Genomic DNA, 11,650 nt, shown 5'->3' with positions numbered 1-11,650 from the left:
CGTTCCTGGGGCAGCTCAGTGATTACAGTACAACGTGACGTTCCTGGGGCAGCTCAGTGATTACAGTACAACGTGACGTTCCTGGGGCAGCTCAGCGGTTACAGGCGGCCAGAAGCAGAAGCACAGAATCACAGGCGTTAAGTGCAGGGCACGCCGTAGCTGCTGTTGACTGACATGACTTGGAGAGACAGGGGGAAAAAGAGCCAAGGAAGACTCAGTGTAGAGCTGTACCAAAGACTTGTGACAGTGGGACGCTATATACGGAGTGAGCACACGGGACCGTCGAGTCCTCAAGTGTGCTTGGAGCAGCTATGCAAGTGAAGTCTTCATTATGCTTAATTTCACTTAATCTGCAACAGATCTGCTACGTGTTACTCATGGTTGTATGCTCATGAGACTGTGAAGGCAATAGGAAAACTAAGAGGCGGGAGAAGGGGTAAGAGATTTGGCAGGATATGCCAAATATGAAGAACAGAAGTGAAAGTGGGTTTAAGAAAAGTGACTCAGAATAAACTGTGAGTTGGAATTACATTAGGAGATAGGAATCAGTCTTGAAGGAATGGGATAACCAAAGCACAGGATGGTGCTGCCAAGAAAGCGAGACAGCAGGGACATAACAGAAACATCAGGTTAAACACGTGTATGCTTGACACACGAACAAGCGACGAATGTTCTCATGTGAGACAGAGAAACATTCGTAATTTATCTGAAGAAGTTTTGGTGGCAGAGGCAAAATTCAGATTGTGGCTCGCTCAGGAAATATCATCAAGGAAACACACACACAGCAAATGTAGAGTGCTCCCCTACAATCTTGGGAAAGCATGAAGAGACCATGGATTTACATGCTCGGGGAGTGATGCTGTGCTCGATGGGTAAACAAGAGTTTTAAACTGAGTAAAACAGCCTTCGCCTTTAAATGAGCTCTGCACACTCTGCAGAGGCAGCTTACTGTCGCCCAAAGCATACCACAGACTTTAAGGATTCCCCAGCTCCCAAATCATACTTTTAAAAGTTGTTTTGATATTGTCTAGACAATGTAGTTTATACTAGTGTATTGCTTAGCCAAGTAAACAATTCAGGCTAAGAAATCCCTAATGAGCATGCCATGACTATAAACTGTATAATATAGCTAGCTCTACTAAGCTTCATTATTGCATGGTTAAAACAGCCACAAACAAATTCTGCAAGAATGGAAAGTACCCGAGACCAAAGGCATAAGTGAAAATTAGCATACATTTAGTGGAGCATTGCAAAAGCTGGATGGTCCTGAATCCTCCAGCAAGACCCTGAGATGTGTACATCTGAACTTGTTTAAGTTGATCCTAACTGTTTACCACTCATGTCAGGAAATCCTTCAGTGAATATTCACCCCTGTGTGTGTGTGTCTGTGTGTGCTGGGAGACGGATGAATTAACATCCACATGATCTTGAAAAGTGAAAAATAAAATGCTGTGCTGTCTGGGGTGTTCTAGCTGTGGCTTAGGCCCCACACAGCAGGACTGTGCAAACCATAATGCAGCTCCTAATAAACTGCTTTTTGTTTAAAACACTATTACACTTTGCCGTGCTCTTTAAAACTTAGTACCGGCTCAAACCCTCCCATCTACCAATGCTCATGTTATGAGGTCGAGGGATTCAGGGCTGCTGACTGAACAACGGCTCATAAACTGAAAGGGCTGAACACATACCTCATACATTGACCACCAGATGGCAGAACGCATGTGTCTCTGAGGACAACATCCCCAGAGTCAAAAAGTATAAATAGTGCTCTGTGGGTAATCAGTAAGTATTTCAGACTTTTAATAGCTTTACTAAGAGGTGAGCTAACAAACTCTTAGAGACTGAAACGACTTGGTGGAAAACTGCAATCAAACTTACAAGAGATCATTTCAAATATGTTTAAAAGAACAGGTGAAAAACGTACCTTAAGAAATGCCCAGGCAATTTTTCGAAAGCCACACTCTTGGTTTTGAACCTCAGAGTTATTCTTGATTTCATCCATGCTTAAAAAGTCAAGAATCTGTAGATACATTTTAAAAAGTTATTTCACAGAATAGCAGACTGTCTAAATTTTCATAGTCTCTATTGATACATTATCATCTGGCACCCACAGAGCATACTACAACATTAAACTCTCCAGATTCAATTCTCACATTACCACATAACAACCTATTAAAATCAACAATTCACACTTGTATGCTTAAATAGTAACTAAAATTATTTTTAAATTCATACCTCAAAGAACAGAATGACTTTTGGACACTCTTCAAACTCTCGAAGCAAATAGGGAAAATTTTCATTAAAAATGACTTGCTCCTCCCACTCCGGAAGCCTTGACTTTAGCTTTTTAAAGTCATATGGCTGTGTCATAATAGGGAGAATATAGTCCACGTTGTCTTTCTCATAATAAGATGAAACAGGACGTTCACTGTTCAAAAACAAAGTTTCCATTATTACAATTCATTACATATTTTTTAGAGGGTAACACTGGGGGCGGGGATTACATAGCTGATAAAAATACAAATAATAACTATAATGGCACAAAACAAAAATATGTTCTTTAACATCTAAAAATCATAAATTTTATAAAACATTAGAAGTAATGGTGTCTTCTTACAATCTTGCATTCTGTTTTGGTTCTCTGGGTCAGATAAATAATTTATTATAAAAGCAGAATGTGAAAAGTATAATTAACCTTTAATATACAGAGCTAAACCCAGCAACTGCTTCAGAAGCTTAAATGAGATTATGGTAAAATGCACAGTAACTCTAAATAATAATGTAAAAAGAACTTTTATACGGTCATATTCCTTTGTATGTACTAACACAACTAAGCAGATGCATTCTCTCTCTCTCTCTCTCTCTCTCTCTCTCTCTCTCTCTCTCTCTCTCTCTCTTTGTAATAACCTTAATGTTCTTTTAAGCAAATACTTTTCTGAATTAGTATAATCTAGTATAATGCGTGGAGAAATTTTAATCCAGAAACATAGCTCCTCTAGTCATATCCAATGACCTCGTAGGACTTTGTAATGTGGCTGGAATGTGGACATGCCCTTAATACACACCTTTAATCTCAAACAATGACGTCCAATTGAGGGACAGACAAAGTGATGAATCAGAGAAAGATTTAACAGTATAGGCTACGCCCAACTCTCAATAAGAACAGCACAGGAAAGAGAAGCTATTTAAAAGGAGCACAGGGAGAGAGTTCAGTCAGTTGGGAGTCAGTTCTTGTCCATACAGTTGAATTCAGTCAGTCAGTGAGTGCAGGCAGTAGAGTTGAGGTCCTTGTTGGTGAGTTCGTGCAGTTCTGTGCAGGTCAGCAGATGCAGTTTTACTGGGACAGTTTTATAGAGACAGGTTGCAGAAAGAACAAGCTAGACACAGGTGAAGACAGAATGAGCCAGAGAATGAGAAGGAGCCAGAAGATTAGAACAGATTGCTAGAATTAGTTTGAGGGCAAGCAGAGCAAATCAGTCAGAATCTGACAAAAGCCCAATTGAGTAAATCATCTTGGAGAGGAATTTGAGCCAGAACAGCTGAGTTGAAACAGTCATCCAGAGTTCAGAAAGAACTAGAAAGGGTGAGCTTATTCAGCAGTAAGCCTCTGAGATGACCATCACATCTGACAAATAAAAGTTACTTTTACAGTAACAATTTATTATATTAGCTTTTAAACCTATGTATGTGTGTGTATCCTCTTATTATATATATTATGTCCTATGGATTCAAATATGGCTTCTCGCTAGATACAACCTTAGGGGAAAACATATTCAAGATACATCTGCAGCACTCCAGGCCCATGGGACACACTTTTTTTCCATGTAAAGGAGGAGGCCAAGGATGAGAACACTTACAAATGTTACCATGCCAATTTATGACCTAACTAGTAAGCTTGATAGACTCTATATTCAAGACGGTGCATGCCCTCCATTTCTTCTGTAAAGCTTACTTATTGAGCTGAGGAACACCCACAACCATAGGACTATTCTCTGACATCAGTCCACAAGGGGCGGCAGAGAGGATTTCTAGTGCACAGTTTCAATCTGAAGGTGTTGTAACTTTTAGAATCACCTGTCATCTTTCTTGACATACTGGCCAGTGTGCTCATCCACCACATGGATCTTTACCATTGGATGAGAAATCATAAAGTCAGACTTAAGTCTATCGGTTCGGTGAATGTAGACTCCCATGACGAGGTCATCATCCAGCAAACACTTGGGATGAACCGGGCTGTCTCGGCTTGTTATCTCATGAACACCATCTCCATTAGTGTCTTCATTATCATTTGAAACTAAAGCAGGAAGAAAAGTCAGTAATAATTGCTCTCATACTTAGGGGTTACATATAGTTAATCTTACAGTCTATTGTCTTACTCTCTTAACAGACGAACTTCAAGGGAAAAGAAAGGCCATTGCTGGCTTTCATTCACCAAGATAACCGTTTGTAATTCTAAAATCTGTGGTTTAAAAATAAAAATTTTTATGCCACAATGCACTACAAATCATTTCCTTATACAGCTAAATAAAAACCTATAAACTCATTATATATACCCATATATAATTGTTACTAATTCATTATTAACAAATAAACACCTTACTCTAATGAATAAAGATATGCAGTATATCCTGACTTATTTTAAATTATATCCTTCAGTTTTAAGAACTAAAGTGTCTAGACTCCCATTATCCCACAAAGGCACATAATTTTTATTTAATTTGGGTAACAAACCTGCTTTAGTCTTCTTCTTTGTCTTCTTGGGTTTGGGCTTTGTGTTCTCTGGCACAGTGGCATCCGCATTCTGTTCTGTTGAGCATATTCCCTCCATGTGGTGAGATCCCTCGGGGGCACCTTCTTTCTTTTGTTCCCCTTCAACGGCACTGTCACAGGCATCTGAGGGACTGAAGCACAGCCCAAGAGTGAATCACTACAAATGATTTTGATAATTGTTGTTCATGGTATAGCAGAGTGAGAGATGAACAGAGGCAAGGATAATACACCATGTTCCTGTAAAAAATCACCATCTGATACTTCTTATACAATAAAATGCCTGTCCAACCAGGAGTCATAGATAGTATTTTAGACCTGATGAAGAGTTATGCATCTTAGGATCCAACAAAAACAAAACTATGAACTCCACAGAATAACCTCATACTGAGGAGGCTCAGGTATGAGACCCTCACACCTGAGGCCTCTGTCAGCTACAAACTGTTACACTGTCTGAAAACAAACATCAAGAAAATAAAACAGTATTTTAGGAGTACTATCTGTATTATTTAGAATTTGAAAGCACCCCCGCCTGCTGCTAACTAAATGATTAATGAATACATTTCTAAATGATTTAAAACATAAAATTGTTTTCAAAGTCTGTTCTAAGAAAATTCAGCCATACAACTTTTGATTTCTAGATAAAAGGGCATAGCTTTGTTCTCTCAGGGCAGGTGTAAGACTACATTTTTCAGAATTCTTGATGAAAATAAAATGTGTACCACATTCAAACAGTAAGAGGTAGTAGCCTGGGACAGAAGCTATCCTACTGGAGTTTGTTCATAATGTATGAAGTAAAAAAATATGCCTTTAAATAATAAAAAATTAACTTCCAACATATTCATTTATCTTTCAAAAAATTGGGAAATAAAAAGATTAGATAAATACTTCATCATAGATATTCCTGAATACTATGCTATTTTATTAGTCACAAAATGCTACTGTTAAAGAACAGCAACATTTGCAAGCTGCCATCAGGTATGGTATGGTTTGAATTAAACTAGAGAATGTTCATTTCCATGCCAATGTGGTAATGATTTACAGTACACTGTGAAGAGCGGCCTGTAAGACGGCCATGGCTGACCTTTGCTTCTTAATGTTCAAGAATCTCCTCTGTGAGTACTGGCTGGGCCTTGTCACCTACTTCCAATAGGATATAGGAACAATATATGCTATTTAAAAAAGATTCACTTCTGTCTTGCTATCACTCTCTCAGAATGTCGATCTGGGGAAGAAAGTTGCCTCCTGGGTGAGGAGTTCCCACTGGATCCATCCCTGTGGCTTAGAACTTGTATCTCTGACTAGAAGTCACTAGGAGGGCTTCCTGAGGCCTGTCTGCAGCCTCATGGGGATGCACAGGAGCATCCCTTCTGAGGCTCCTGTGCAGAGCTGGGGGTCATTTGTTACATCTGTCCCTGGCTAGCATGCTGACTGAAGCTTGTAAGAGAGAACCTGTGAGACCAGAGGAGCCTGTACAGCTGGAAGCCTGAGACAAGTGCATTAAGTTGTTATGTTCTAGGTAAGTTTTCCACAGTGCCAACAGACAGCCAAGTCTTATATAACATATCCTTGAAGCACTGGTCATCTGGATATAGGGTTTCTTTGCAGCTGAGAGCTTAAGGGAAAATAACCTAGACTGACAAAGGCTAGTCACATAACGACTGATAAAGTCACTAGCCATGTACAAGTTGCTCATGTGAATGGTAACTGCAGGGAAAAGAGGTTATACCACTCGGAAGACAGTTTAAAAATCTCACCGCTTCTCTCAGAGAACTTATAAATGTGAATACAGTCTCAGAAACAAACATACATATAAGCATCATACATAAAGATAGACTAAAATATTAAATTGGCAATAGTTATTATCATTGATAATTATTCTACAGTAAACAAATATTATCTGCATAATAAGGAAGAAAAATCTAGATTAGCATATCTAACTTCAAGAAAGAAATGTGTGTGTGTGTGCATGCAAAGTGGCCTTCTGAGTCAGGATTTCACCATGGTGTTCTGGTAGACCTCAACGCCACTATGTGATGCAGGCTGGCCTTGAACTGGAGATTATCCTGCCTTAGCCCAAGTGCTGGACTGTATGTATGAATCATGGACTCCGTGTATGAACCACCACATTCAGCAGGCCTGTTGCTTTCATAGCAGTTGTCAGTGGGTAAATGTGGACATGCCGAAGGTAGACTGTCCGTGTTATGGCTCAGCCTCTGACATCGCTCAGCTTCTTAGAAGGAACAGGACAGTGCCATTACAGTCCCTGCTGGGGCTGCTGTGTGGACTCAGAGTGTATTCTGATAAAGCACAGGCCCTGCATAAAGGCTGGCAGGTATCACTGCAGTGAATGTTGCTAAACACAGCACCAACTTCCTTAAATTACAGAGTGCGTCTGTGTGGTGATGTGAAGACACTAGTGTATGTCTCTATGTGTCTATGTGAAGACACTAGAATGTGTTGTGTGTCAATGTGAGGACACTTGGGTGCATCTGTGTGTGTCAATGTGAAGACACTAACATGGGTCTGTGTGAGTGTGTGTATTGACATGAAGACACTAGAGTGTGTCTGTGTGTGTCCATGTGAAGACCCTAGAGCACATCTGTGTGTGATAAGGTGAGGACACGAGTGCATCTTGTGTTTTCATGAAGTACCTTGTCTCAGGCTTGGCGGGCACTGGCACTTTCTTCTTCTTCTTCTTCCTTTTTTCACTGGCCAGCTTGTCATCATGCAACAGTGTGTCTGGAGGAAAGTAGGTCAGCTGTTCCTTCAGCTTCTTTCTTATTTTCTTCTTGATCTCCTTTGCCATTTCTTCAGCTACCTGTAGCTGATAGGCTTCAGTCAGTTCCCCTTGCCCTTCTATGCCGGCCTTTTCTCGGCCGTCATCTGGATCATCTGCTGGCGGGGTCTTGCCTCTGACTTTCTCCTGTGCAGAATCCACCTGTTCTGGGGTTTCTGGCTCCATCTCGCGTGATCTGGGTAGGATTTATTTGGCTTTTCTTGTTTGTCTGGCTCTACACTAACATCGTCCTCTGAATCTTCTTGTGCTGCTCACTCTCTAGGCTATTAGTGCCAATTTTAGTTCTAAGGTAGCCAGAAGGTTACTTTGAGGGTAACAGGCTAGGAAAAGAACACATAACAACAAATGTCAGTCCGGGACAGTTTAAGACTTAAAGGGAACATAATGATCGATGCCAAACACTACTAAGACAACTAGGTATTTCTAGGATAGGATGATACTGCTCTAGAACTTTTGGTGAGCACTCTCAATTTATACTTGTAAATTTAGATTTAAAATATCTGAAAGTGATTTCAGATTAACAGAGTTAGTTAATAAAAGTACTTATGGGCTTTTCAGGAACAAATTAATTGCTCAGTTGCTATTTTCTTACTAGTAGAGTGATCCAAATGTTAATTTGACTAAAATATGTTTTAGAAAACTCATCAAAGAGCCATGGAGTATAAAACATTTCAAATTTCCCAAGAAAAAACACACATGGGTTATTAATCTTGTCTCATAATTATACTCTAAACCAGTGGTTCTCAACCTTCCTAATGCTGGGACCCTGTAATACAGCTGTAATACACCTCATGCTGTGGTGACCCCAACCATAAAGTTATTTTCATCCCTACTTTCTAACTAAAATTATGCTACTGTTAAAAATCATACTGTAAATATGTGAACTACAACTCCTATGAAGTGGCTGATCAACCTTTAAAGGAGTCATGACCCATAGGCTGAGACCCATGGCTATGAAGCCAAGTCTAACAGGAATGTCAATCTCAATTTTCCCCCAACTATATCAACGAAATACCAAATATTAACTAAAAAGTTGTAACAAATTAATAAATATATCCTCTTTGTCAAAATTATGTAAGAGAATTTTTAATAAAAAATAGTAAAAGCTAAAATGTATAAAAGAATATTATCAGGTAGAAAATAAATTAGAGAAATTCTCTAAGAAGTTAATAAACTTACGCTGATAAGTTTATTCCGCCATTAAAAAATGGAATTTACAGGAAAATGGATGGAATGGGAAAATATACTAAATGAGATAAGAGGCCCAGAAAGACAAACACTGTATATTCTCTCACATATATAGACCCTAGCTTTGAATTATTAGATATGTGTGTTTAGACTGGAGTACCTGAAGGGGTGGGATACATGAAATAGCCATGGGGTCAGGAAAAGCGTTAAGGATGTAACAATGTAAGGACAAGAAAGAAGACAGCAAAACATAAGGAACATTAAGTAGGGGGAAATACCAGCGCTGCAGAGAAGAACTGCACCATTCCTAACCCAGTGTGTTTTCCAGTTCCTTTCTAGTGCCTACCCTTCTGCCCACAGGGAAGCGTGCCTCTCACTCCTAGAAGGGCCCCCTTTTGCAGCGGACAGATACCGTTACATAAATCACAACTGGTCAAAACTAAGAACAACGGGCTGCCCCAGCCAGTACGTCAATAATGCAATCCCCACACTAAGGCTCATAAGACATCACAGAAGGAGAGGTGGAAAAGCTCCAAGAGCCAAGGAACAAGGACATCTGCTCTGAGATGGTCTTCTATGTGTATGAAGGGAAGCCCATGAAATCTCAACGATACAGTTGCCTACAAAGATCATCACAGAGACAATATCAGCTGATAAACCACTGTGGGTGGAGGAAATCTCAAAGGGCCCTATCTTTTGTGAAGAGCTATAAGCAATCCATGGCTGCCAAGAGAGGGAGAGTCAGTCTTTTCCAGGGAAGAGGCACCTGACAGATTATCCAAGCCCAAACTCATATGCTTATGAGCAACACTAAATAGGCTCAGCAGGCTGTGTGTGTGTGTGTGTGTGTGTGTGTGTGTGTGTGGGCGCACGCATGCATGTGCGCACATGCATGTGTGCATATATAATAATGAAAAAGAAGGGGTCATGAATTTGAGAAGGAATGGAGGGAAACAGAGGTGAAAATCATGCAAATACAGTACTTATGTATGAAATTCTTAGAAAAATAAAAATTTTAAATAAAAAAAAGAGCTTCGACTGCAGGTACCCTAATTGCTACTCCCAGAAATAATGTAAATAATGTCTGTAAATGAAACTATCAGTGCTACATATAGAATACATCCCTATGAGCTGGTGACTGGAGAAGCCTAGAAGCTCCACAGATGATACAAGCTATTGCTATTGGTTTCCGTTATCCACTACAACTAGGCATATAATGCTACTGCTGACAACACCACACACTCTGTTTACAGGACACAGAAAAATCAGGCTGGAACTGAGCTGGGAGCACCCTTCCTGGATGTTATGTGGAAGCTCCTATGTAGTGTGCTGGAGAAAATGAGTTATCCAAGGTCTTACAGAGCTGTGGACCCCACATGCTGGGTAACAATAGTGTTGTATTTTCGCAGTAAACTCTTTTTGACTGGACTTGAAGCCTGCCTGGAATGGGGTTGGTACATCCAGTGTAAAACCACTGAAGAAAACTGACTTTCCCACTTCCAGAAGCTATCAATTATGAATAGCTTTTTGGCCAGACAGGACCTCATGCCTACTTCCCCTCCTCTCTGCTGAGATTTTGTGTGGCTTGAGCTTATACAGGCTTTGTGCATGCTGTCAGTCTCTGGGGATTCATGTGTATTGACCTGTTGTATTTGGAAGACACTGTTTCTTTTTTTTTCTTCTTTCTTTCTTTCTTTCTTTTTCTTTTCTTTTTTTTTTTTTTTTTGAGACAGGGTTTCTCTGTGTAGCCCTGGCTGTCCTGGAACTCACTCTGTAGACCAGGCTGGCCTTGAACTCAGAAATTTGCCTGCCTCTGNCTCCCAAGTGCTGGAATTAAAGGCGTGCGCCACCACGCCCGGATGAAAACTGTTTCTTGGATGACATCCACAACCTATGGTTCTTACTATCTTTCCACTTCCTCTTCTGCATCGATCCTTGATCCTTTAGGGGAGGGATACTGACACACTTAGGGTAGAGCATCCTAAAGCCCCTCATTATTTTTACACTGACTAGTTGTATGTCTTTATGTTAATCACCATCTCCTGAAAGAGAGTTCTCTGATGAGAGTTGATCAATGTCCTGATAGATGCATATAGCACTATGTCTGTCATTTTATTGCTAGATTCATTACTTATCTTGATTTAGGTTCTTGGCCTCAGCGACAATGTCAAGTGTGTATCCATATCAGAGCGGGCCTTAACTCCAACCAAAAACTGGTTGATTACTCCCATAGCTTTCTTGTCACCCTGGGGGAATGTTTTGCAGGTGGGTGTAGCTGTAACTCTCAGAGTTTATAGTCATGTGACTGATGGCTACTTTTCTACTCTGGTAATGTACTCAGCACTATAAACACTAGACAATAAGGATGAGATTTTCAATTTAGTACCATATGATCCCTACGTATTCTTTAACTCTAGTATGTGGTGTCTTCAACAATAGAATATCACTGCTAAATGGTGGGGTACAGCCAATAACAGCAGCTAAATTCTGTAATGCTTATGGGGCCTGAAGGAATCCAACTGATGCATTTGTGTGTATGCATGCACAAAGGGAGTACACGTGCATGTGTGTATGTAGAATGTGCGTATGTAGAGCCCAGAAGATATCAGGTGTCATTTCTCAGGTGCCAACAACACTTGCTTATCTTTTTTTTTTTTAAAGACAAGCTCTCTCACTACCTTGAAACTTCTTGAGGAGGCTAGCCTGACTAACCAGAAAGCACTGGGATTGACTTCCACATTAGGATTACAGACACATCATAGCTGTCTTTCCTTAACATGGCATTGGTGAGCCACTCCTAGTCCTCTTCTGTCAATTGCTAGGGTTTTTTGTTGTTGTTGTTTTGTTTTTGTTTGTTTGTTTTTTGAGACAGGGTTTCTCTGTATAGCCCTGGCT

The 11,650-nt window shown here is 40.2% G+C and overlaps 1 protein-coding gene across 5 annotated transcripts in view; it reads right to left on the bottom strand.

Moving 5' to 3' along the window:
- The window catches only part of Ahi1 (Abelson helper integration site 1), a 129,036-nt gene that overhangs the window by 114,308 nt on the left and 3,078 nt on the right, over positions 1 to 11,650 (bottom strand). For 4 of the 5 annotated variants that reach the window (XM_021221070.2, XM_029532960.1, XM_029532962.1 and 1 more), the window contains exons 2-6: positions 7,422 to 7,887; positions 4,732 to 4,901; positions 4,075 to 4,294; positions 2,236 to 2,428; positions 1,925 to 2,020 (exon numbers count right to left, since the gene is read on the bottom strand). In XM_021221070.2, the coding sequence (XP_021076729.1) occupies positions 1,925 to 2,020; positions 2,236 to 2,428; positions 4,075 to 4,294; positions 4,732 to 4,901; positions 7,422 to 7,732 (990 nt within the window). In that variant the 5' untranslated portion in view covers positions 7,733 to 7,887. Of the gene's footprint in view, positions 1 to 1,924; positions 2,021 to 2,235; positions 2,429 to 3,065; positions 3,321 to 4,074; positions 4,295 to 4,731; positions 4,902 to 7,421; positions 7,888 to 11,650 lie in introns of those variants that run through there. The other variant, XM_029532963.1, reaches the window with a different exon arrangement.

This window comes from Mus pahari, chromosome 21 (assembly GCF_900095145.1).
Source record: "Mus pahari chromosome 21, PAHARI_EIJ_v1.1, whole genome shotgun sequence".
Classification (NCBI taxonomy): domain Eukaryota; kingdom Metazoa; phylum Chordata; class Mammalia; order Rodentia; family Muridae; genus Mus; species Mus pahari.
This window is presented reverse-complemented; position numbering and strand designations above follow the sequence as displayed.